Source organism: Salvelinus sp. IW2-2015, linkage group LG6.1 (assembly GCF_002910315.2).
Source record: "Salvelinus sp. IW2-2015 linkage group LG6.1, ASM291031v2, whole genome shotgun sequence".
NCBI lineage: Eukaryota > Metazoa > Chordata > Actinopteri > Salmoniformes > Salmonidae > Salvelinus > Salvelinus sp. IW2-2015.
The window spans coordinates 21,871,111-21,898,500 of record NC_036845.1 but is presented as its reverse complement, the minus strand read 5'-3'; the positions used below and the strand labels follow the sequence as shown (position 1 = coordinate 21,898,500).

The 27,390-nt window shown below is 40.4% G+C and overlaps 2 protein-coding genes across 17 annotated transcripts in view; one reads left to right on the top strand and one right to left on the bottom strand.

Moving 5' to 3' along the window:
- Positions 1-5,793: 5,793 nt before the first annotated feature.
- LOC111965320 (regulator of chromosome condensation) lies at positions 5,794-13,493 on the top strand. Of its 3 annotated transcripts, none has more exons than XM_023989425.2 (10): positions 5,794-5,882; positions 6,721-6,850; positions 7,048-7,235; positions 8,517-8,696; positions 10,727-10,823; positions 11,382-11,504; positions 11,655-11,798; positions 12,170-12,289; positions 12,419-12,571; positions 12,728-13,493. In XM_023989425.2, the coding sequence occupies exons 2-10, from the start codon at positions 6,775-6,777 to the stop codon at positions 12,901-12,903; spliced, it is 1,257 nt and encodes a 418-aa protein (XP_023845193.1). In that variant the 5' UTR covers positions 5,794-5,882; positions 6,721-6,774; the 3' UTR covers positions 12,904-13,493. The 3 variants fall into 3 exon arrangements, with proteins under 3 accessions (XP_023845193.1, XP_023845190.1, XP_023845191.1); XM_023989422.2 differs by having other exon boundaries at positions 7,042-7,235; XM_023989423.2 differs by having other exon boundaries at positions 5,800-5,886; positions 7,042-7,235.
- A 3,962-nt stretch (positions 13,494-17,455) lies between these two features.
- The window catches only part of LOC111965318 (transcription elongation factor A protein 3), a 36,519-nt gene continuing 26,584 nt past the window's right edge, over positions 17,456-27,390 (bottom strand). For all 14 annotated transcript variants that reach the window (XM_070444076.1, XM_070444078.1, XM_070444077.1 and 11 more), the window contains 9 exons: positions 26,584-26,652; positions 23,801-23,863; positions 23,566-23,640; positions 23,292-23,452; positions 23,015-23,070; positions 22,658-22,813; positions 21,146-21,292; positions 20,825-20,896; positions 17,456-20,697 (listed from right to left, as the gene is read on the bottom strand). In XM_070444076.1, the coding sequence (XP_070300177.1) occupies positions 20,689-20,697; positions 20,825-20,896; positions 21,146-21,292; positions 22,658-22,813; positions 23,015-23,070; positions 23,292-23,452; positions 23,566-23,640; positions 23,801-23,863; positions 26,584-26,652 (808 nt within the window). In that variant the 3' untranslated portion in view covers positions 17,456-20,688. The remainder of the gene's footprint in view (positions 20,698-20,824; positions 20,897-21,145; positions 21,293-22,657; positions 22,814-23,014; positions 23,071-23,291; positions 23,453-23,565; positions 23,641-23,800; positions 23,864-26,583; positions 26,653-27,390) is intronic.

Below are 27,390 nucleotides of genomic sequence, written 5' to 3'. Positions count from 1 at the left end.
GTGGGAGGACATAAGCTGATTTACAAGTGCAGGGTAGATATTGGTCAAGAAACTCAAGTTGAAAATGTGAGCCACAGGTTCAGTAATAATACCAGCTGCTATCTTTAAGAGGTAGGGGTCCAGGTTGTCTGGACCTGCAGACTTTTTAGTGTCTATTGCCTTTAGTGCTTTATGGACCTCAGTATAAGAAACAGGCTCAAAGTTAAAATGGTTCACATGAGGGCCTATATCATAGTTGACTGTAACAGAGCTTACATTTGTATCCTGGGCCCCACCATTATCAAAAACTGAACCAGCAGATATGAAGTGCTTGTTAAAAAACCCTTCAATATCTGCTTTATCCTTCACTTCATTTGAATCCATCATTAAATGGTCAGGAAGGCCAGAGGATACGTTAGAAACTGACACTGATTTGATTAGCTTCCAGAACTTGGTAGGGTTGCTTAGGTTCTCTGTGACTGCATTGAAATAGTAATTTGATTTGGACTTCCTGATCCATTTGGTGCATTTTTTTCTTAGCGCTCTGAAGGAGGCCTAGTCAACAAGAGCAGTTGTATGTCTCGCTTGAGCCCAATATATATTTCTCTTTCTAATTAATTATGCGAAGTTATCTGAAAACCAGAGATTATGTCCCTTCCACTGATTCTAAATTTCTTCACAGGGGCATGCTAATCACAAATCGACACAAATGTCATAAAATAGTCCCATTCAGGGTCAACATCGGGAATCAGACTTACTCTGTTAATATTACTGCACAGATCATGTAAGAACGCTTCATCATCAAACTGTCTAAAATGTATTTTAAAAATATAACGGGATTTGGCTTTGGTCATTTGTGTATTTCTAACACAAGCAATTGCACAGTGATCCCTGACATCATTGCAGAATATCCCAGTCGATGTGTATTTGTGAGGGGTATTCGTTAGAATAATGTCCAATAGCGTTGATTTGTAAGGTGCTCTGGGATTCGGTCTTGTAGGCGGATTAATTAATTGAGATAGATTCAGAGAGTCACACAGTTCTTTAAAAACTTCTTCTTAATAGGGGGCGCCATTTCCACTTTGGGAAAAAATAGTGCCCAAATTAAACGGCCTCGTACTCTGTTCTAGATCATATGATATGCATATTATTATTACTATTGGATAGAAAACACTCTGAAGTTTCTAAAACTGTTTGAATTATATCTGTGAGTAAAACAGAACTCATTTGGCAGGCAAATTTCCAAACAGGAAGTGAAAATTCTGAAATGGGTCTCTGTGAAGGGCTGCTCCTATTCAATTGCCTTTWATTTATGGATATGTATGCACTTCATACGCCTTCKACTAGATGTCAACAGGCAGTAGAACGTTGAATGAGGTGTCTAGCCTGATGTGGGACCGAATGAGAGCTTTTGGAGTGACAGGTCAGCCATATTGGCAGTATTTTGCTGCGCACCTGGGAGCACCATATCTTTTTCTGCAATGCGTTAGGTAGACACGAAGAAATGCTCCGTCTGGGACGTTATTGGATACATATGAGAAAAACATCCTAAAGATGGATTTTCAACTGAGTTTGACCAGTTTATTCGACTRTTATTATGACTTTTGGAATTTTTCGTTCCATGCGCCAAACYTTCATGGACARGTGKGCWCCARTATGCWAGCCAAAGTTGCTAATTCGACAGAAGAAATGGACATTCTAAAACAAAACAACGATTTATTGTGGAACTAGGACTCCTGGCACTGCATTCTGATGAAAGTTCATCAAAGGTAAGGGAATATTTATGATGTTATTTCYTATTTTTGTGGACTCTTTGGACTCCAACATGGCGGAGAATGGCTGAGCGCTGTCTCAGATTATTGTATGCTGTGCTTTGTACTAAAGTTATTTTTTTAAATCTAACACAGTGGTTGCATTAAGAACCAGTGTATCTTTCATTTGCTGTACAACATGTATTTTTCATAAAAGTTTTATGATGAGTATTTATGTATTTCACGTTGCTCTCTGTAATTATTCTGGCTGTTTTGGTGCCATTTGTGACTATGGCTGCAATGTAAAACTACGATTTATACCTATAAATATGCACATTTTGGAACAAAACATAAATGTATTGTATAACATGATGTCATAAGACTGTCATCTGATGAAGTTGTTCAAAGGTTAGTGATACATTTTATCTCTATTTGTGGGTTTTGTGAAAGTTATCTTTGCGGTGAAAAAATGGCGTTGTGTGTTTGGCTATTGTGGTGAGCTAACATAAATATATATTGTGTTTTCGCTGTAAAACATTTTAAAAATCGGAAATGTTGGCTGGATTCAGAAGATGTTTATCTGTCATTTGCTGTATTGGACTTGTGATTTCATGAAATTATATTATATGATATCCCTGTGGCGCTAGGCTAGGCTATGCTAGTCAGCTTTTCTGATGAGGATGATCCCAGATCCGGGAGGGGGGGTCCGTAATTAAGAGTCCGATACAGATGTCCCAGTTCAAATCTCCTAAATAATGAATTCAGAGTAATTTAGCTTGTGTAGGACATCAGAGAGTTAAGTGCGTCTCCCGAAGCCGAGGGCGGTCTGTAACAGCCGACTAATGTGATGTGGGAGTCCTTATATATGTTCACTTTAACCGCAAGCAATTCCAAATGTTTGGCTATGATATTCAAGAAAATTTCAGAGGTGTTAAACTCGGATTTCACATAAATTGTAACCCCTCCTCCTTTACTCATCCGATCCGTTCTAAAAAAAACGGGTACCCATCAATAGAAATCGAGTTATTTGACACAGATTTATTTAGCCATGTTTCTGATAAAACCATTACGTGTGCATTTTGTCGTTTTGGCCCATTTTCTAATCATGTCTATTTTTGGAAATGGACTTCTGACATTAACATGTAAGAGGCGTATATGTAAGAGTGGTACAAATGTAATTGCAGAGAGACACTAAGTTCCTGGTGGTATTGACATGATGGTATCGTCGGAGTGCTTGCAAATTGTATGGCATAAAGCATTCAGCCTGTTTAATCCAGGATAGCATTGAATAAAGAGCAGGCAACAGTAACCGATACATAATGCCAGTTTTTAGAGGTATTTCAGCACTGGTGTGCAACGACCAGTAGACGTGTAGAACAAGGTAGGTTTTCTAATTCTACTGCGCTCGCGTAGCAGGTATTGCGCGCAGACGACGGTCCTGACAACGCAAGCTCCAACTCCAGAAAGGTGAAGAAAAAAATAAAGGCCTTCTCAATCTGAAATATTTGTACAAGTAAAATAGAGACTGAGATCTAAAAATAATAGTTGTTATATACAGCATCTACCTTCACATAAAAAGTATTTGCTTCTGTAAACAGGATCAGGGTCATTAAAACATGGAAACTCTTAACTCTGATCTCAAGGATCACACATACAAACGGACAGACTGATTGGCTACCAAATCTGATAATACTTTTGGAATATAATAATACTTGCTTGGTATATGATTTCCAGTCTCTTGAAATACTTTGCAAATGCAACTTATTTCGATGTGAAAACTGAAATGGTCCATTCATTCCTTTTCCATAGTCGCTCTTATCCTGAGCAATTGCATACATTTTCGTACTAGTCTCATGTTGAATTGAACCCACAACCCTAGCATTGCAAGCGCCATGCTCTTCCAACTGAGCCACATCATCACAAACCACTACTTGTCTCAATGTACTCAAATACTGTATTGTGCATTGTTTTTCTTCATGGTGATGGAAAGTCTACATGTACAAACCTAGATGACCAGCCTATGTACAATACAGTAATGTACATTTACATTAAGTGGTTTGTAYGAATGGTAAATTAATACCCTACTAAAAGTGTTTGTTTTCCATGTTATTTGATCAAGAAAAATATTTAATTTGATGTGGATGTTTTGTGTCTTTGCCCATAACTTTTCACATTTTGATGTAAATGTTTGAGGTCAGGGTTTTGTTCTTTCTGGATGCCATTAGAATGACAATTGCAGAGAAAGGAACAGGGCAACAACTTTTACAATTCCAACTATTGAATCCTGCAAGATACTGTTCTAAATTACACAACTACCCTTTTCGCCAAAGCTGAGATGCTGAATTTTTGGGGGGCCAGCCTTGTTGCCCAAGTCTACATTGGTAGCTAATACTAGTAAAGGCCCAATGTACTACTTTTGTGGGGGGGGAAAATATATATATATAATATAGCATTTATCAATATAGCTAATACAGTATGTATATTATATATATATATATATATATATATATATATATATATATATATATATATATATATGATATCATTTTTTGGGGGGGTGCTGCAGCACCATCAGCACACCTTCTTCCCGCAGCTACGCCTCAGTTGCCAGTCTGGGCCTAAGCCTGTGTTCCTGGTCTCGACCCAGTATCTCTTTTATGAATGACTTCGGATAATTCCAGAGTGTACCAGGCATTAGATTTACCTTTAACCCTTAATTAAATCCCTTAAGGGATTATCATTATCCACAATAGTATTGAAGACATCTGCAAAGAGGCTCAAAGCTAAATCTGGTTCAGGGACAGCTGAAATACAATCAAAGTCACTAAAATAAAGATTGTGTAAAAAAGCCTGTTCACGGAAGTTTTTGAAGTTTCTCTGTGATGACACAAGGCTTAGATTTTTGTATTCTCACATCTCTAACACAAACAACTGGGCAATGGTCACTAATACGCCAGTAGAAACATATTTCTCAGAGGTATTCGTTAAAATACAATCAATCAGAGTTGACTTTGAAGGATCTTTAGGGTTGGGCCGTGTAGGCTTAGTCACTAGCTGGCCTAGGTTTAGATCCTTAATACCTACCACATACATGTGTACTCCTCCTTTTTTTTCCTAGATTCTTTTCCTCCCATGCTCTCTCTATTTTTCTGTTCCTCCTTTTTCCTCTTTTCTTAGCGTTCTTTCCTTTCCTACCTTTCTTCCCAATCTAAATGTTCTCTCCCCCTTCCCTATCCTTATCTCATTACCTTTCCTAGCTCCTTTTCTCTGTTCTCTTTTCCTAGCTACCTTTCTTTCACTACATCCCTTTCCTCACCTCCATCCCTATCTACCTTTCCTATATTAATTTAATTATTCCTTTTATTTCCTCCTTAATTAATATAGGAAAGAAAAGGAGGTCACGTGTATGTGGTAGAGATTAACCACAGCCAGTAGATGGTGATAGTATTTGTTTTAGTGACAGGCTAGTTTAAAGCTGCAATATGTAACTTTTGGGGCAAACTGACCAAATTCACATAGAAATATTAGTTATGTCATTCTCTCATTCAAAGCAAGTCTAAGAAGCGCTAGTTCTATTTTATGTGCGCTATTTCTGAGTTTTTGCTTCTTTTACTTTGAGTTTTGTACATCGGCTTCAAACAGCTGACAATACGATATTTTTTTTGTTATGGAAAATATATTTCACAGCGGTTTAGCTCGTACAATGATTATCTACACTAGAAGTGCTTGTTTTGTCACATAAACGTATTAGAACTATTTTAATTTTAGCAACCAGGAAATGGCGGAGCGATTTCTGTGTAGCAGCTTTAAGACCTTGATCAGACTGACAGCCATTGCAGCATAATCGATTCTGCAGTCAAACTGTTTTTAATGGATATGTGTGCAACAAAAGTTCAACATTTACCCTTTGCTACTATTTCTGTCAAGTCTATGCATACGTTAAGACTGCATTCGTTTTTACTTAACGGTACGTTCTAAATAGTACATACAGTGTGCAGTAATAGGCAAGACAGATGTCTAACACGGCCGCTGTCTCTTTAAAAATTGATGGGGCGTGGTCTGTGTGGAACAGTTGTAGACTGGGATAGCATACAGTACACCGCACGAGTGGTGCTTTGTCTCTGTCAGCTACCAAAGTGATCCACGGTACAGGCAAGTATGTCGGTATTTAATATTTTTACTTTGGGGGAAACGCGTATATCCCGTTTATCTGCGAGATGTTTAGTTATTTTGATTCGTGTTGTCGGATATGTTCATCTATGTACCAATGAATCAGCTAGCAAGCGTTAGCCAACTCCTGTTAAATGTTTGCTAGCCTTCCCTTTTAAAATGTAGCTAGATAGTGTTAGCCTTGTGTTAAAATAGCGAACATGATAACACACTTTATGGTTTAAACAAACACATTTTCCAAATGTTAGCCAGCTAACGTTAGCTAGATAAGTTAACGTTGTCATTGCAGTCACTGGCGCTTGTATGCGAACATTAGTTTAGTTCTAGCTGACTAAGTTCTGTATTTACTTTAACAATATACGTTACACCAGTATAACAAATGTACCGACAATTGAGGTCAGTACTAGCTATAGCCATCACCATATTCTTGGGACGTGTATCAATCACATGGCTAAAGTTAACAGGGTGGTTGTTTGCAGCCGGGAACAACTAGCTATATTATTGTGCGCCTTTTCGGTTGTAATGTTGCATACCACCGTACTCATGTCCAAGTCTCGCTGCACGTACATCTTGTGGAACAGCTGTCCGCACTGGTTAGGCTAGCCATTGAATGAATAATAGATAGTCCCTGACATCTGTTCAAGTCCAAAACCACACTGCCCTCTTTCATAGGTCACATTTATTTTGTAACTGATATCCTACTGCAGCAATATTATTGTACCCCAGTATTGGAACTGTTATCTGGAATAGTTCTTCCTCTAATGACCTTCCTAAAACAACTGTTTGCTATATTAAATGCAGTCATTTTCTGTCCCTACAGGCTTGTTTCCCCCTCAAGTCTTCTCACTAGTTTTGTGCAGGGTCTGTTGCAGCCATGCCTGCAAAGAAGGCTCCTAAGAGACAAAAGGAAAGTAAACCAGAGGAAGTAAAGGATCCTAAGAAAGTTAAAGGTAAGCCACGGACTAACTCCATTAAGCCAATGTGAAGTCTATTGTGAGATGTTCGATCTCTTTGTCAAGCCGACTACTTGAACACACCCTAGTATGAGTCCTTTTGAAATAAAATCTTTATCAGTGTCTCTGCCTGTTCATTTTGCCGTTTTCATAAAGATACTACAGTTTGGATTAAACAATACTGTTAGTGTCAGTTTCCCACAGCAGCCATGGGGAGGAGAAGGGTCTGGTTCTAGTGCTGGGCCAAGGGGACGTAGGACAGCTGGGTCTGGGAGAGGACATAATGGAGAGGAAGAGGCCAGCCCTGGTGACACTGCCTGAGGGTGTGGTGCAGGTGGCGGCGGGGGGCATGCACACAGTCTGTCTCAGTGACACTGGAAATGTGAGTGAAGGCGGCAGATCCAACTACAACTGTCAAGATACTGCATCCTATTTCAGTAATCCAGATTAACCATGCTACTGGTCTTTAAAAGCATGCTCAATTGAGAATATTAAGTGCTTTTTAGTTCAGGCCCTGTATTCATGAATTGTCTCAGAGCCGTGTTTATTTCTTCAACAATTACAAAAAATACTCGTCAATGACTTATTTTTCCTGACAACCAAGTGACGATAACGAGATGCGATGCCCTGAAGAAAAACAATAACTGTTGAAAAATATTTTTCGTTTTAGATGACATTTGTAACGAGATCAGAATTCCACGAAATCTTATGATTGTGTCCAATCATGAGCATGCATGCCTTTGTGGAATTTAATGCAATTCTCTGAGGTCTTTCAGTTGCGCTGGCTGATTTTAAGCTGATCTGTCTGTCTCTATCACACACATCTACCAGGAGGTCACTCCAGTCACTTCTCTCTTTTGAGAACCCTTCAATTGTAACTAACCTCAACTAGAACCACACTCTTACTTTCATATAGGCTATTTTTGCTTTGATCACATCAGAAGCTCTTATTTTGTGCTCTGTTATTCATCTGTGATGCTCTCGCGTGCGGCAAATGCGAGGACCGTTGCTTTTTCCTGATTGGAAATGCTAAGGCTATTTGATAAAATGTTAGGAGTACATTAATCATTTTGGCATTGTTGGAAAGCTCAGGTTTTCACACTTAAAAAAGAAAAGAAAAGGGGATTACTGTTATTTACCCACATCACAAGGTTGTGATGGGGAGAAAATGTGAGTTGTATGGGCCTAAATTGTTTAACCTGTAGGCAAGGCTTTGTAGCCAATATGATAAATAATGGCTGGCATTGTAACCAATCTGCCACAAGCAACGTTGCCAGCTATGTGGGAATAGTAGGCCTATTTGGACAAGGCTATCTTAATGTGAACATTTATTGAAGTTGGAGGTAAATATGAATTCTTTCATGGGGGAAGAAATGTAGAGTAAAATGTGAAACTACGAAAGAGGATATTTCTAAACTGCCTGATAGCTAAGACTACAAAGCTAAATCTAAAATGGCTGTCAAAATTAACACTGGCTCATAGAGTGCTGATCTAGGAAAAGGTCACCTCACTTTTATTTAAAAGGCTAAACTGATCCTAGATCAGTACTCCTACTTGGGAGATACTTTGTGAATATACATGCTGTACTAAGATTAATTTGGGGCTGGGAAACCGTATCTTAATGAAATATGACTTAGTAACAAGATGCTTGTCACTGGTGTAGATCTACACGTTTGGCTGCAATGACGAGGGTGCTCTGGGTCGAGAGACTACAGATGAGGGCTCTGAGATGGTGCCAGGGAAGGTGGCCCTGGACAAGAGGGTGGTTCAGGTGTCTGCTGGGGACAGTCACACAGCTGCACTCACAGATGACGGTGCAGTATACATTTGGGGCTCCTTCAGGGTGAGTAGGGGACAGGGTTTAACCGCTGTCAAACACCCAGGAAACTGTTGCGCCATTCCGTTACTCAAATAATCTTAAATTGACTTGCATTTGCATCTGCCTTTAACTAATCAAATGGAATACAATTTTATTTGTCACATGCTTTGTACATAACAGGTGTGGACTAACAGTGAAATGCTTACCTATGGGCTTTTTTCAACAATGCAGAGAAAGAAATTGAAAAAATAATAGAAATTAACATGTAAAAGTAATAATAAATACATAATGAGTAATGATAACTTGGATATATGATATATGCACAGGGTATCTGTACCGAGTTGATGTGCAGGGGTACGAGGTAGGCATGTACAGTTGAAGTCGGGATGTTTACACACACCTTAGCCAAATGCATATAAACTCAGTTTTTCACAATTCCTGACATTTAATCCTAGTAAGAATTGTTTTAGGTCAGTTAGGATCACTACTTTATTTTAAGAATGTGAAATGTCAGAATAATAGTAGAGAATTATTTATTTAATCACATTCCCAGTGGGTCAGAAGTTTACGTACACTCAATTAGTATTTGGTAGCATTTCCTTTAAATTGTTTAACTTGGGTCAAACGTTTCGGTTAGCCTTCCACAAGCTTCCACACAATAAGTTGGGTGAATGTTGGCTCATTCCTCCTGACAGTTGGTGTAACTGAGTCAGGTTTGTAGGCCTCCTTGCTCACACATGCTTTTTCAGTTCTGCCAACAAATCTTCTATGGGATTGAGGTCAGGGCTTTGTGATGGCCACTCCAATACCTTGACTTTGTTGTCCGTAAGCCATTTTGCCGCAACTGGAAGTATGCTTGGGGTCATTGTCCATTTGGAAGACCCAATTGCAACCAAGCATTAACTTCCTGGCTGATGTCTTGATGTTGCTTCAATATATCCACATAGTTTTCCAGCCTCATGATGCCATCTATTTTGTGAAGTGCACCAGTCCCTCCTGCAGCAAACACCCCCACAACATGATGCTGCCACCCCTGTGCTTCACAGTTGGGATGGTGTTCTTCAGCTTGCAAGCATTCCCCCTTTTTCCTTCAAACATAACGATGGTCATTATGGCCAAACAGTTCTATTTTTGTTTCATCAGACCAGAGGACATTTCTCCCAAAAATACGATCTTTGTCCCCGTGTGCAGTTGCACATTTTTTTATGGCGGTTTTGGAGCAGTGGCTTCTTCCTTGATGAGCGGCCTTTCAGGTTACGTCAATATAGGACTCGTTTAACTGTGGATATAGATACTTTTTGTACCTGTTTCCTCCAGCATCTTCACAAGGTCCTTTGCTGTTCTGGGGTTGATTTGCTCTTTTCGCACCTAAGTGCGTTCATCTCTAGGAGACAGAATGCGTCTCCTTCCTGAGCGGTATGACAGCTGCGTGGTCACATGGTGTTTTATACTTGCATACTATTGTTTGTACAGATGAATGTGGTACCTTCAGGCGTTTGGAAATTGCTCCCAAGGATGAACCAGACTTGTGGTGGTCTACAATGTGTTTTCTGAGGTCTTGGCTGATTTCTTTTGATTTTCCCCTGATGTCAAGCAAAGAGACACTGAGTTTGAAGGTAGGCCTTGAAATTCATCCAATTGACTCAAATTAGAAGCTTCTAAAGCCATGACATAATTTTCTGGAATTTTCAAAGCTGTTTAAAGGCGCAGTCAACTTGGTGTATGTAAACTTCTGATCCACTGGAATTGTGATACAGTGAAATCTGTCTGTAAACAATTGTTGGGAAAATGAATTGTCATGCACAAAGTAGATGTCCTAACCGACTTGCCAAAACTATAGTTTCTCAACAATAAATTTGGAGTGGTTGAAAAACAAGTTAATGACTCCAACCTAAGTGTATGTAAACTTCCGACTTCAGGAGTACATGCACTGTATAACTAGGAATAAAGTAACAGATAACAAACAAAAGCAGCAGCATATGCCACCTATCATATACTAATTTCAGGTAACCTGCAATTCTCACTAATTTCACACATTGTCCCATTTGCGTTAGGATAACAGCGGAGTCATTGGTCTACTAGAGCCCCTGAAGAAGGTTACTGTGCCTGTCAAGGTCCCCATGAAAGGGCCTGTGATGAAAATAGCATCAGGTGAGAAAAGGGAGATCTGTCCCTAAGCTTTAACCTTTCTAGGACACACATTCCGCAAGCATTCTACAGACTGTTGACATCTAGTGGAAGGCGTAGGAAGTGCAAATAAATCCATATCTTCCTGGGATTTGAATAGGCGACGAGTTAAATCAACCAGCCTCAGAATCTCCATATCCTGTTTGGAAGTTTGCCTGCCATATGAGTTCTGTTGTACTCACAGACATAATTCAAACAGTTTTAGAAACTTCAGTGTTTTCTATCCAAAAGTAATAATAATATGCATATATTAGCATCTGGGACAGAGGAGGCAGTTCAATTTGGGCACGCTTTTCATCCAAAGTGAAAATGCTGCCCCCTATCCCTAAAAAGTTAAGGTTTCTCTGCAGAAGTTCTGCTTTCCCGGAGGTCTTGACCACATTCAATAAAAATATAATGATTATAACTGACTTGATTCCTTATTCTGCAGGTCAGAGGCATGTTTGTCATACAGCTACCATATAGTTTCTTGCTCAATGCTGCCCTGGTTATAAGACAATATTCATAACCTCTGACCCCCAGGTAATGACCACTTGGTGATGCTGACCGCAAGCGGTGACCTCTACACATCAGGCTGCGGAGAGCAGGGGCAGCTGGGAAGGGTGCCGGAGCTCTTTGCCAACCGAGGGGGCAGGAAAGGGCTGTGTATGTACCAACTGAAACCATTTACTTCTGACAGTATTCATTCAGCTGTAGTTTGGGTGTGAGCACTTGTATGATAAATGGATATCTGCACAATTATTCTCTGTTTTGACTGCTGTGGGTGACAGGACATGCGTTTCTGTATGATTACAGTGCGGTTGCTGATACCTCAGATTGTGAAGGTCCAGTCTAGGGGCAAGGTTCACTTCACAGATGCCTTCTGTGGGGCTTATATGACCATTGCTGTGTCAAAAGGCCACGTCTATGGATTTGGACTGTCAAACTACCATCAGCTTGGTGAGCGTTAGATAAAAATGTATTTGATAACCTTCAGATATACTGTAACAGAACTTGGTTTATCATCCAATTTGAGCTTATTTCATCTTCAACTATAGGTTTCCATCCACTTGGCAAGGTTTTCATGGGAAATTTAAAGATCTTTATAAAGAATATGCACATTTTTACTTTATGGTTATATCAGTATATGCGCATAAAGGAATTCCCATTGCCATTTTTTTTTTATCCGACACGATACTTGCATAGAAAAAGGTTGGCTGGAAACCTGGTTATTTATGCACACTGAGTCTCTATGCTCTAGAATTGCAGTTGGGTGGGTTGGAGAGTGTCACACAGTAACCGTTGACCATAAACTTCTGTACTGTTTCCAGGGACCAAACTCATCAACACATGCTTTGTTCCAATAAAACTTACCTCCTTCAAAAACTCCACCATTAACTGGATTGGCTTCTCAGGGGGACAGCACCACACAGTCTGCCTCGACTCTGCCGGTAAGCGCATTGGGGTCCATCTTTTATTTTAAACACTCCTGATCAACTATGTCAGAACTTGGACTGTTCAAGAATCTGTCAACTGCACAGTGCAGCACAAATTGGGAAGATGTCTCTGTCCCCCTATAGGGAAGGTGTACAGCCTGGGTCGGGCGGAGTATGGGCGTCTGGGTCTGGGCCAGGGGGCAGAGGAGAAGAGCGAGCCAACGCCTGTGGAAGGACTGGATCTAGCCCAGGTGGTGGCATGTGGGGCGTCGGTCAGCTATGCTGTCACCAAACAAGGTGAGGTCATAGCTAGTGTTTCTTCTTGTTTATGAAAAAATAAAAGAATTAACCTGCTGATGCTGTGCATGTCTACGTTATGGTGTGTAATTGTGATGGGAATGACTCCAAGGCCATTGTCTGTATATGGTCCACTGATGTGTGTATCTATTGCAGGGTCTGCATATGCCTGGGGTATGGGCACTAACCTCCAGCTTGGCACAGGTGAGGAGGATGACGAATGGAGCCCTGTAGAGATGACGGGCAAGCAGCTGGAGAACCGCGTAGTACTGATGGTGGCCAGCGGCGGGCAGCACACAATCCTACTGGTCAAAGACAAGCAGGAGAGTTGATGTATCCTCAGGCAGGGGAAGGTTGCCCTTGTTGGTCTGTACCAGAAGGATCTGTGTTAAATATCTACACGTGGGGGAGGGTTTTTTGGCTGAATGTGACTTCCTGTGTTGAGCCAGGTAAGCCGGAGCGGGAACGTGGTGATGGGAAAGGGGCTAGTCTATGTTAGAGGGCTATGATCCGTCCCGCTCAGTGCAAAAATCCCCAAATGTATTTGGATGTGGTTCAGTAGATCGTGATCAACAAGCAAGCGAAACCATTTTTTTAATTTTTAATTTAGTTTATGCTTAGTAATTTTTTTTAATGAGAATCTTTAGGATGCCAGTCTGTATGTTTGCGGGGGAAATAATGGACAAGCCTTTTAATGAAATCCAAGTCACAGCCTTTTAAGAATCCCATTTTTGTTCCAAGCAATAAACCCCTCCACGGCATCCGTAAGATGAGTACTAGTATTTCTTGTCAGCAAGGTCCTTTCATTTGAAAGTCTGGCCTAAGGTGTCTTGAACCATGTAGTTTAGACAGCTGTTCACTGTACCCCCTTGCACAATTATTTGCTGGTCCAATTTGGAAATAAAAGTACAATTTTACTGTTTTGATCTTTCTTTTGATTTGTGTACTGCAATGACAAACTTTGTTCAGGGGTTGGCGCTCGCAATACAGTGAGGGCCCACTTAGTAGATGGCCATAGTGATGACTTGAATACAACAGCCACACATTTATCAGTCCGCCAACATATATTTCTATAAGGCAGCCAACGTAAATTGAAATAACTTGAAGTTGCAAATGATTGTTCTGGGGCATAGATCAAAGCTACAGGCTACCTTTGTGCTAGTGAGAAGGGAAATGTTGCGTCCTTGGATTTTTCTACTGGCTTTCATCTGACTTAAGAAGTATGTGGAATTTCTTAAAAAGCCCAGGTAGCTGCCATTTTTCTCAAAGCTTTGAAATGCTAAAGAACCTCTTCTATGCACTTAATTGACGAGCATGGCCTCATCCCACTGTTTGTATCAAATGTATTTATATAGCCCTTCGTACATCAGCTGATATCTCAAAGTGCTGTACAGAAACCCATCCTAAAACCCCAAACCGCAAGCAATGCAGGTGTAGAAGCACGGTAGCTAGGAAAAACTCCCTAGAAAGGCCAAAACTTAGGAAGAAACCTAGAGAGGAACCAGGCTATGAGGGGTGGCCAGTCCTCTTCTGGCTGTGCCGGGTGGAGATTATAACAGAACATGGCCAAGATGTTCAAATGTTCAGCATGGTCAAATAATAATAATCACAGTAGTTGTAATCAGTTAAGAACAAATTCTTATTTTCAATGACAGCCTAGGAACAGTGGGTGAACTACCTTGTTCAGGGGCAGAATGACATTTTACCTTGTCAGCTCGGGGATTCGATCTTGCAACCTTTTGGTTACTAGTCCAACACTCTAACCCCTAGGCTACCTGCCACCCATATTTAGCTATCATACTCTAATTCCACTGATTTCAAAACTTGATCCTCCAGAAAGTGGAGAACAACACTTATGCAGCTTCACTACACAATACATTTAAAAAAAAAAAAGCCGTGTTCGACAGGATTACCAACACAGACTGACGAGCTCAAATAGCCAGAAGACTTCTATATGGCAGACCAATCTGAACTCATCTCTCGGCATGTCCAGCCCACTCATTATCTCAGCCAATCATGGCTAGGGGGAAGGTTGCTCGCTTTTTCTGTGGCTTAACCAAGGCTCATAATTTAACAATTTTATTCGTATTACAGATGGCATACTAGTTTGATATTAAGGCACATGAAAGTTCACGTTTGAGAAGGCATTTCTGCCAAATAAAATGCATTTTGATTTAAAAAAATGGGACTTGCGACATATGCCTGGGTTCCTGAATCAAGTCACATGCTCTCAATGCAATTTGATAGGAGTGACGCCAAATCCAAAGTGGCTTCCCTTGACACTTTTTTGGTGAGCCAGGATCATTCGCTGTTGAGCACACTCAGTTTAGCTCAACGCTGATTGGCAATTATTTTATACTTTTTTTTTTTTATCAAGGGAGGCCAAATGCTTGCTGACTTCCTTTGCTTTCAATGCTACATGTGGCAACAATGTCATACTCTTTTGGACCAGACAGCATCAGATAGATGGCCTACACATACAGAGACAGAGGGGCACCGTTTCACTCGAATGCTTTCTCCGGTGAGATACAGTACATTCAGCCTATTGTGAATTGAAGGAAAATTATGAAACACAGAGAGACGAAAGATATCTTTTTTTTTTCTCTGTAAATGTTTTGTGGAAGCCTGGCTTCCCCTGGCATCCATGAATACACACCACTGAGGCTATGTGAGAGATTATAGACCTGCAGTCATTGTCCAGATTTCAGTTTCCATTTAACACATCGGAACAGCAGGCTACAGTTCCCATGACGTGCCATAGGTCTATTTGAAGTCCCCATCTTGTGACTGTCAAATTTGTATAGCGCCTCACAATCATCACACATAACACTGCTATCCGTCTTTTACCACTTCACCAAATCTTTCCAAAACATTACTTTTCTGGCCCTCGTTTTATTTTCCACTCTCTGTATACACCCTGTATTACATGCCTGTATTTTGTTTGCCCACACTAGAGTTGAGCTTACCCCTCTATTCTGCCCTCAGTGATGTCCAGTCCCTAATACACACTCATCGACTTGGTTAGTTCCCACACAGACACTGTTAAAACACAACTGAGACTTTTTGCGTTAAGACATGTAACTATTGTTGGTGGACAATTTGATGCTTTCAAATACATGTTTCTTAGCTCATGGTTCTATATTTTTTTATTCATTTTTATTTGTGGCAATGATATTCTGCTCGACCAAAGTCACACTTGCAAGCCCTCAAGTTTGGCCTGTCCGCTCGCGGGACACATCCTCTGCTCTCCGCAAAATTTCTGTGCTCCCGACTGGTCTGTATTCTGTCGGCTCTCATCCTCTGCTCTCTGTTTGCTTGCTCAATGGTGCTCGACAGCACCATCTCGCTCACAATAGACAGGCTGCTTTGAGGCTATACATGTAATGTTTATAACTACAAGGGGCTGTAGAAAGAATCTGTGAACAACATGATTTCTTATATTTGGTCTGTTGATATTTCATGTCTGTCTCCTAATCCTGTCATGTCCTGTCAGGCTACCTTCCAATGTCGTACTTAGAATGCATGACTTCATTCTATGTACTGTAAATATTGAAACAGAGCCTCAGTGAATTTGAAAATATTGTTTTTCCTATTAATAAGAGACATTACAAAGAGTCAATGATTTAAAAAGCCTAATTTCACATAGCTGGAAATGTGAAAAAGGCCAGATAAAAAGGGATGGATCAAAATGTACATAATGGGTACCTGGAGGAAAATGGGGAGGGTTTAGTAATTTTTTAAATTTCAGTCAATGGGAGGGTTTAGTATTTTTTTAATTATAGTCCAGGGGTGTCATGTAACTTGTAATAGATGAATTGTCAATATTTCTCAGTGTTTAAGAATTAGTTGCGTATTAGGCTTTATATAGATGTGTGCCCGATGCCGCCCATTATCTCCGATTCTCAGCTTTGGTCAGCGATGCTATTTAGTATGGCTTCAATCAAATGACCCATGGCCTATAGGCTACAAAGTGCATGCTCGGAGAGGCACAAAGCAAAGTTATATTTCTAAGATTTCTGCTGGGATGGTGTAAATACAACTAGGCTGCATTACACACTGCAATGGATATTTCAACCCTGAGCCCCAGCCTGCTCTGCTTTTGCTGATCAAAAACGTTGTATGCTGCCTAACCAATGGTTGTGCTGTGTAGACCTACGGCGGCAGTTCAGGAGGCGAGTCAAAGGTTCTATAGATTTGTTCATTTTATTAGGCCTATTCCAAAAAATGCACGCAGACTAGCCTAGTCTGTTCAGTTTGAGAAGGAGGACCAGAGGTCAACTTTGCCAGCTTGCTACTAGTATAATTGATTTTATTAAAAACAATAGGTTTCTCACCCATGATGTATTTATCAGACATATTGACCTCACAATAAGCCAGATTCAAGTAACTTAAAATGTGGTGCTGAAATGGACAGCTCATGGTGCTGAAAGTAGGTAAATTCGAGTAAGCATAATTACTTTAAACTGTCTTCATTTTAATTAGACTTTACTAACAACAAAAGGGCTTTGTGTTGGAGCCTCCTCCTTCCTATTTAAGAAATAAGAGTTAGGCCTACTTGTTTGACAGATGAAATTAGGCTAGACTGCTATATCCATAGATTTGTCAGTCAATTCCTCTAGCCACCATGTACTCTTTAAATAGCTTACCTCAGTGCCAGTGAAGGGCTGTTAAGTTAAGACTAGAATTGAGGGGGTATGACAGAGTATACCATAGCCTTTCATTAAAGAAAATGGTATAAAGCACAGGCCTACTCTGTTTAACTTAAGATTTTGAAAATAAAACGGATCTGATTAAATAAAGTGATCTAAAACAACGCTTTGGTCAGCGATGCTTTGCTAGAAACAAGCTGTAAAATACACGAGAAAGAAGTGACTCCGATGCATGTGGGGATATCATTGTTTAGTTTATTTAACATTCAGAGGCTGATCTACAACCTTCTATAGCCCAGGAGACAACATTTACTTTGCTTGGGAAGTAATCTAATTCTGTCACAATCAATTGATTAAGTGATTCACTTTCTGTACAATAGAATATGTTTAAACATAGGCAGCTTTTAGGGAAACACTTGTGACCTTCTCTCATTGGGTTGAGCCAAGGAAGAAGAGTAGCCAGCATGTAAAGCTTACATTTTTCTGCATTGGTAGGCCTACTTTGTCTGGGTTGGAAAGGTAGGCCTGCCTTTTGAAAGTACCATCCTCAGATTCCAAAGGATATCTCAGATTTAATTATTATTGTTATTATTATATTCATTGCAAACAAGACACACTGATTTGGCATTGGAGAAATATGATAAGATGAACACATAGGCCTAGCTCGGTAATTTGTGTGGTATTAAAGATTCTGCTAATGTGTAAAATGTCTATAAAATGCAATTCTTTTGATAGATTCATGCAATGTTTTTACTATGAAGGAGATCTTTCCACCCCTACTCTTGTCCATGGTGGTCTGCGAACCCACAACCTGCAGCCCTGTGAGCTATCAAAATTCCTGCGATGCCATGGTTAAAGCACAAAGAAAAGTTTCTAAAACTGCATATCTAAAGCTCTGTTCTGTCCAAGAAGTGAGGGTAAACGGTAGACATGTTCTCTGCTATTCACTTTATACTTTAATTATTATTTTGGGTATAGGGGAGGGTCACTTGTTTTTTTTTAAGTGTTAAGTAAAATATATTTTGCTGAAGGGCTATCCATTTTCATTTCAGAGGTCCATTTCTCTCCATGTAACCCTCATTATACAGTACCAGTCAATAGTTTGGACATACCTACTGATTCAAGGATTTTTCTTTATTTTTTACTATATTCTACATTGTAGAATAATAGTGAAGACATCAAAACTATGAAATAACACATATGGAATCATGTAGTAACCAAAAAAGTGTAAACAAATCAAAATATATTTTAGATTCCTTAAAGTAGCCACTCTGCCTTGATGACCGCTTTGCACACTTGGCATTCTCTCAACCAGCTTCACATGGAATGCTTTTCCAACAGTCTTGAAGGAGTTCCCACATATGCTGAGCACTTGTTGGCTGCTTTTCCTTCACTCTGCGGTCCAACTCATCACAAACCATCTCAATTGGGTTGAGGTCGGGTGATTGTGGAGGCCAGGTCATCTGATGCAGCACTCCATCACTCCTTCTTGGTCAAATATCCCTTACACAACCTGAAGGTGTGTTGGATCATTGTTCTGTTGAAAAACAAGCGCAAACCAGATGGGATGGGGCATCACTGCAGAATGCTGTGGTAGCCATGCTGTTTAAGTGTGCCTTGAAATCTAAATAAATCTCAGTGTCATCAGCAAAGCACCCCACACCATCCCACCTCCATGCTTCACAGTGGGAAACACACATGCAGAGATCATCCGTTCACCTACTCTGCGTCTGGAACCAAAAATCTCAAAAATTGATTCATCAGACCAAAAGACAGATTTCCACCAGTCTAATGTCTGTTTCTTGGCCCAAGCAAGTCTCTTTTTATTGGTGTCCTTTAGTAGTCGTTTCTTTGCAGCAATTCGACCACTAAGGCCTGATTAATGCAGTCTCCTATGAACAGTTGATTTTGAGATGTGTCTGTTACTTGAACTCTGAAGCATTTATTTGGGCTGCAATCTGAGGTGCAGTTAACTCTAATGAACTTATCCTCTGCAGCAGAGGTAACTCTGGGGTCTTCCTTTCCTGTGGCGGTCCTCATGAGAGCCAGGTTCATCATAGCGCTTGATGGTTATTGTGACTGCACTTGAAGAAACTTTCAAAGTTTTGACTGACCTTCTTGTCACAACACAACTGATTGGCTCAAAGACATTAAGAAGGAAACAAATTAAACAAATTACCAAGGCACGGCTGTTAATTAAAATGCATTCCAGGTGACTACCTCATGAAGCTGGTTGAGAGAATGCCAAGTGTGCTAAGCTGTCATCAAGGCAAAGGGTGGCTACTAAATGTTTATATTTTTTTGGTTTACTACATGATTCCATATGTGTTATTTCATAGATTTGATGTCTTCACTATTATTCTACAATGTAGAAAATAGCAAACGTAAAGAAAAACCCTTGAATGAGTAGGTGTGTCCAAACTTTTGACTGGTACTGTAAATAACATTCACTCTCTAAATGATATGTCATTTGCAAGTGGGTGCTGTTACAGGATACATTTTTCTTCCTCGCCACTTAGTGGTACAGTATATTGACATTCCATTTCACCTGTTATTCAAACACAATTTGACAATTACATAATTTGATAAATTAGCATAATTTCAATACTGTTTACTCATTCAATTATGCTGCAAAGCAATACATATGAAAATAACCAACTCCACTTATTCATAAATATTTATAGACATTTTAGCTGCTCTTTGAAATGTCAGAGCGAAACCCACAAATGACAAATTGTTTTTTGGTCTTTAACTTATCTAGAAAAATGAATTATATTATTCCCTGAAGCCCAAACTGAAGACCAAACGGTGACAATAAAACCTCAGTTGGGGCTTGAGATATTAACAATAAATATGTCTTAATTGAAATGGGTTGCATGAAAAGCTTTCATACTGTATTTCTGATTTGTTCTGTGGTCTTTGCAGATTTAAATAGAATATACCCCAAAACTTTAAGATGCATTTTTGTTGTCTGTGAAATTCATAAAAGGCATCTCCTCAGCACCATTGAATTACCTGTGTTCAACTAGGACAGATTAAATGACACAGCCATCAATCTGGAGACTCTCAACAAGTCTCTTACACAAATGTTTTCAACTCCCATTAATTTATCATTATTTTTTAAATGTAAACTTTATTTAACTAGGCAAGTCAGTTAAGAACAAATTCTTATTTACAATGACGGCCTACCCCGGCCAAACCCGGATGACGCTGAGCCAATTGTGCGCCGCCCTATGGGACTCCCAATCACGGCCGGATGTGATACAGCCTGGAATTGAACCAGGAACTGTAGTGACGCCTCTTGCAATGAGATGCAGTGCCTTAGACCGCTGCGCCACTCGGGAGCCCATCTTAAAAAGTCAATTATAAATCGTAAGTATTCATTTTTGTAAAATTACTCATTGCGAAACATTATAACCCTTCATAGAAAAATGTGGTCTGCAACATCGTCATTGGAGCTGGGCCACATCAGCAGAACTGGAATAGAAAACAAATTAATATTAGTAAATGTATAGATTATTTATGTCTGTGGACCATTGTTATGCCTCAGAGACACCACTGTATGTGCTGGGCTTTATCTGAACTGGTGAGGGAAATGTCTCACCTTCCAGCGGTTCCCGCACTCGTTACACAGAACAAAAGTAGTCATAGGCTCATCAGCGCTGCGGGTCTGCATCTACACACACACCCCAAGAAATACGAAGGCAGCTTTCATACAACAGCATAGGCTGTATCCACTGTATCTCACTGTGTAAAATGGAACTGGAACTGGTAGAGCGAACAAAATAAAACTGATATTGGGTCAGTATGTAGAGCATATGTATGTTTTCAGTGCAGTGAGCCGTGTGTATCTGTTTAAGTAAAATACAGTATATACTTGGTAATAAGCAGAATAGGGTGTGTATGCAGAGTATGGTATGTTTACCTGGTTGTAGGTGCAGTTCTTTTTGTTGCACTTGCTGCACTGAAACAGGTCAGAAATGGTACCGCTGGTTTTGGACAGCTGGTGTTCCCTAATGGCCTCCTTAGTCAGATTGTTCCTGAGCTGCTTCAGCTCATCACTAGCCATCTCCTAGATAGATAGATAGAGTTGAAGTCGGAAGTTTACATACACCTTAGCCAACTACATTTCAACTCAGTTTTTCACAATTCCTGACATTTAATCCCAGTAAAAATTGTTTTAGGTCAGTTAGGATCACTACTTTATTTGAAGAATGTGAAATGTCAGAATAATAGTAGGGAGAATGATTTATTTAATGTTTTATTTCTTTCATCACATTCCCAGTGGATCAGAAGTTTACATACACTCAATTAGTATTTGGTAGCATTGCCTTAAAATTGTTTAACTTGGGTCAAACGTTTCGGGTAGCCATCCACAAGCTTCCCACAATAAGTTGGGTGAATTTTGGCCCATTCCTCCTGACAGAGCTGGTGTAACTGAGTCAGGTTTGTAGGCCTCCTTGCTCGAACACACTTTTTCAGTTCTGCCCCCAACTTTCTATGGGATTGAGGTCAGGGCTTTGTGATGGCCACTCCAATACCTTGACTTTGTTGTCCTTAAGCCATTTTGCCACAACTTTGGAAGTATGCTTGGGGTCATTGTCCATTTGGAAGACACATTTGCGACCAAGCTTTAACTTCCTGACCGATGTCTTGAGATGTTGCTTCAATATATCCACATAATTGTCCTCCCTCATGTAGCTACCTATTTTGTGAAGCGCACCAGTGCCTCCTGACTGCTGCGTGGTCCCATGGTGTTTATACTTGCATACTCTTGTTTGTACAGATGAACGTGGTACCTTCAGGCGTTTGGAAATTGCTCCCAAGGATGAACCAGACTTGTGGAGGTCTACAATTTTTTTCTGAGGTCTTTGCTGATTTCTTTTGATTTTCCCATGATGTCAAGCAAAGAGGCACTGAGTTTGAAGGTAGGCCTTGATACATCCAGAAGTACACCTTCAATTGACTCAAATGATGTCAAATAGCCTATCAGAAGCTTCTAAAGCCATGACACCATTTTCTGGAATTTTCCAAGCTGTTTAAAGGCACAGTCAACTTAGTGTATGTAAACTTCTGACCCACTGGAATTGTGATACATTGCATTATAAGTGAAATAATCTGTAAACAATTGTTGGAAAAATTACTTGTGTCATGCACAAAGTAAATGTCCTAACCGACTTGCCAAAACTATAGTTTATTAACAAGAAATTTGTGGAGTGGTTGAAAAAACGAGTTAATGACTCCAACGTAAGTGTATGTAAACTTCCGACTTCAAATGTAGTTGGATAGACGAAATCTCTGAGGGAAATTTGTCTACTCTACTCAATATTTTGGTAGGTGCTTGACTTTCTTGACTCTCTCTCTTTGATACAACATCTTAGGAATATGTTTGAGGCAAGGGTGGGTCATGGGTTGATATGACAGAAGTTTACAGTACCTCAGCAGACATGATGGCGAAGCGTCTCAGCTCGATGCCTCCAGCCAGGACGTTCCTCCGCAGTCCAGGGTTTTTGGGGTCCTTCAGGTTGCTGATGCGGCTCCGCACCCTGTTTTTATACTTCATATCTGTGGATCCCATCTCTGTGTAAATATGTGCAGCGGAGGATAGTTAAGGAAGCTTTCATCACCGTCTGACTGAAATATCTAACGGTGACAATAAAAGATCAAACAAATATAACATTTGTTATATTCAAAGCTAAGAGAGCAAATGGCAGCTCTGCAAACACACTGCAACCTGAAACCAACCCAAATTGGTAAAATACTTCAGAAACACATGCAGATTTAAAAGGATATGATCTTCAATCTCTGCTGCCATGGAGTCACAGTTTGTCCCAAATTCTTTGAAGTTGTCTGAGGAGATAAAACTGAGGATATTACGTTTCCTCCTTTTCATCTACAAAATCTATCAAGCTGTGTGTAATGTAACCATTAGTAATTTCCATACTGTACTGTATGTGTGAATGAATGTGCATTGAATGAGTCACTTAATGTGTAGATTGATCTCTTTTATCTCTGTGAGTGTCTGTACTTGTACTCCGAGTCATTCAGTTAGTGGCTGGTCTTTTCCCCACCATCTGTACGTAGAGCAGCAGCCAGCATCTCGATGCACTTGTCCCTGATGGTTTCTCCAGTGGCAAGGCAAGGGGACAGGGGAACCCCTGCTGAGCTGAAGGAGGGGGACATGGGACTGGTGGGGGTGGAGGGGATCTTTGGCATCTCTGGTTTCCCTCTCCTGGTCATCGTTTACACAAGCCAGATAGCATATACGTTAATCAAGAGTTTAAAATCTGATCCATATTGATTTCAGTAGTACAGTAGATAGTATTTTCCAGTTAAAAAGGGTACCGTTCAATACTGTCCGTTGAGGACTTTCTCTGCAGAGGGCCAGGGTGAGAGGACTTGGAGCCATGAAATTCTTTCCTGAAACAAACACAGAGACAGAAAAAGCAATGGAGTGAACTAACATCCTTATCTTAATGTGCTCCATTATGCAATAAATAAAAAGGCCTTAATGAAGCAGTAAAATAAATAAGGAATGGAAATGTGCTTTTCTATCTGCATAAGAAAGGGGCCCTCTTACGTCTCGCTAGAGAGCTTCTTAGCTGAGGGTGAGTTGCTAGTCTTGGAATCCACAGAGTCCCTCCTAAAGAGAGGTAGTAAATGAGGAATGATTTGAAAGTGAGAAAAGGGGGTTACTACCCACTGATTGATTCAATGTAATTTCAACAAATAAAATAAAAAATCCATGTGACAACTTTGTCAAGAATGTGGAAAAAGTACACTTTTTTTCATCCAAATTTMAACTAAAATGCAATGACATGGCTCGCTTGCAGTGGTGTAAAGTACTTGAAGGAAAACTCCACCCCAAAATGTGTCTTTTAGTATTTGTTTCATTAGTCAATTGTTGATATAGTCCCAAAATATTTTTATATAATATTTAATAGTCATAATATGACACAAAATGCATCATACAGGCAAGATTGGTTTCAGAATAGAGCAATTCAGAAAAGAGCAAATCAAGTTACAGAACTTTCAAAATGCAGAAATGCATTTTGCTTCATATGACGCAAGATTGCTGTATTTTGAAAGTTGCAAAACGCAGCATCATATGATGCAAAAACCTTCATACAGGCTAGATTTCTTAGTCCATTGTTGATGTAGACCCAAAATAGTTTGTATGTCAGCAATCAAGATGCCTGATTATTGTATTTTTCAAGTTACGTATCTTGAAAACTTGATTGCTGACATACAAACTATTTTGGGTCTAGATCAACAATGGACTAAGAAATCTAGCCCATATGATGGTTTTTGCATCATATGATGCTGCTTTTTTCAAAATACAGCATTTTCTGCATTTTGAGTTTTTCTTTAAGTAAAAATACATAAGTCGTTTTTTGGTGGTATTTATACTTTACTATTTATACACTGAACAAAAATATAAATGCAACATGCAACAATTCAAAATATTTTACTGAGTTACAGTTCATCTAAGGAAATATGTCAATTGAAATGAATAAATTAGGCCCTAATCTATGGATTTCACATGACTAGGAATACAGATACGCATCTGTTGGTCACATATACCTTTAAAGAAATGTTGGAGAGTAGATCAGAAAACAATTCAGTATCTGGTGTGGCAATCATTTGCTTCATGCAGCGGGACACATCTCCTTCGCATAGAGTTGATTGTGGCCTGTGGAATGTTGTGTGGCCTGTGGAATGTTGTCCCACTCCTCTTTAATGGCTGTGTGAAGTTGCTGGATATTGGCGGGAAATGGAACCCGCTTTCGTACACATCGATCCAGAGCATCCCAAACATGCTCAAATGGTGAGTGTCTGGTGAGTATGTAGGCCAAGGAAGAACTGGGACATTTTCAGCTTCCAGGAATTGTGTACAGATCCTTGCAACATGGGGCCGTGCATTATCATGCTGAAACACGAGGTGATGGCGGCAGATGAATGGCACGACAATAGGCCTCAGAATCTCGTCACGGTCATTGATAAAATGCAATTGTGTCCGTTGTCCGTAGCTTGTGCCTGCCCATACCATAAACCCACCACCACCACGGGGCACTCTGTTCACAACGTTGACATCAGCAAACCGCTCACCCACACAATGCCATACACGCTGTCTGCCATCTGCCCGGTACAGTTGAAACCGGAATTCAGCCGTGAAGGGCACACTTCTCCCGCGTGCCAGTGACCATCGAAGGTGAGCATTTGCCACTGAAGTCAGTTACGTTGCCGAACTGCAGTCAGGTGAAGACCTTGGTGAGGACGACGAGCACGCAGATGAGCTTCCCCGAGAGTTTCTGTGCAGAAATTCTTCGGTTGTGCAAACCCACAGTTTAATCAGCTGTCCGGGTGGCTGGTCTCAGACAATCCTGCAGGTGAAGAAACCGGATGTGGAGGTCTTGGGCTCACATGGTGAGACTTGGTCTGTGGTTGTGAGGCTAGTTTGTTGTACTGCCAAATTCTCTAAAATGACTTGAGGTGGCTTATGGTAGAGAAATGAACATTCAATTATCTGGCAACAGCTCTGGTGGACATTCCTGCAGTCAGCATGCCAATTGCACGCTCCCTCAAAACTTCAGACATCTGTGGCATTGTGTTATGTGACAAAACTGCATATTTTAGAGTGGCCTTCTATTGTCCCCAGCACAAGGTGCACCTGTGTAATGATCATTACTTCTTGATATGTCACATGTCAAGAGGATGGATTATCTTGGCAAAGGAGAAATGCTCACTAACAGGGATGTAAACAAATTTGCGCACAGAATTTGAGGGAAATAAGCTTTTTGTGTATATGGAACATTTCTGGGATCTTTTATTTCAGCTCATGAAACATGGGGCCAACACTTTACATGTTGCTTTTAGATTTTTGTTAAGTATATTTTTGGCAACTTAATCCACTACATCCCTAAATAAAATAAGCACTTTTAACATACATTTTCCCTGGTACCAAAAAGTACTTGCTCAGGCAGGACAGAATAATGGTCCAATTCACACACTTATAATGCGTTGTCATCCCTACTGCCTCTGATCTGGCGGACTAACTAAACACAAATACTGCATTTTGTAAATTATGTGAGTGTTGGAGTGTGCCCGTCTGTCTAAAAAAATCTACTAGCATTTACTTAAGTATGACAATTGAGTACTTTTCCCACCACTTTTCGCTTGTTATGTAGATTTCATATTGATGTCACATAATTTGGCTATTCAATCGAATATCAATTAAAACTAGATGCTGACGGATGTACTTCGCCCACTGGGTAGCTCATGGCAACGTATTATGGCATTTAGCAGTAATGACCAGAGAAGTGTCAGTCATAGTATTGAATCTGAAAGAGAGCCGGTACCTACCTGTCTGATTTGGAGTCAGTCGAATGACGTTTCACAGAATGGCTGGGCTTGGAGTCAGTGGAGTCCTTTCTACAACAACGAGAGAGAGAGGAAAACATGTCACCTTGTGACACTGCTGTCTGTTCATCTGAGTGAGTGTTAGATATTGAGAGTGACGAGGTAAAGCTTTAAATTATATCCTGTTTTTACTTTCATTTGACCATTTTACTACTACTACTCCCAACTGATCAGCAACAGCAGTGGTAACTCCCAGGTACTGTTCTCTACTGTGAGCAAGCTCCTTAAACCTGTGAACAACTCTGCTACCTCAGCCTCCCCAGAACGGTGCAATCAATACCTTCGCTTCTTCCAAAGCAAAATTGAAAACATCAATGACACCATCCTGTCCTCTCCAGCCCCTGTAGTTGATCTACACAGTCCTACGCTCCCTGAGTCAAGGTTCTCCATGTTCACCACAGTCACTGCAGCTGATGTAACCAAGCTGGTTAGAACAATAAGGCTCATCACTTGCTCACTTTACCCTATCCCCACCTCATTTGTCAAGACCTAGTTACCTGCTCTGGAGCCTTTTTTTCACAGACAATCATTAACAAGTCCCTCACCACTGGATGTGTCCCTCCACAGCTCAAACTCGCCACAGTCACAACAGTACTTAAAAAGCCTGGATCTGACCCTGACAACCTCCAGAACTACAGGCCTATCTCCAACCTGCCCTTCCTGAGTAAGCTCCTCAAACGTGCTATGTCTAGCCAACTCCAACAACATCTTGCCACTCACAACCTACTCGAGCCCTTCCAGTCTGGTTTC

Bases quoted from the DNA above. Each gene is read 5' to 3' on its own strand.
- LOC111965320 (XM_023989422.2), top strand. From the start codon at position 6,775: ATGCCTGCAAAGAAGGCTCCTAAGAGACAAAAGGAAAGTAAACCAGAG. The intron at 11,505-11,654 runs GTATGTACCAAC...GTATGATTACAG, and splicing joins AGGGGGCAGGAAAGGGCTGT to TGCGGTTGCTGATACCTCAG. The intron at 11,799-12,169 runs GTGAGCGTTAGA...TACTGTTTCCAG, and splicing joins GTCAAACTACCATCAGCTTG to GGACCAAACTCATCAACACA.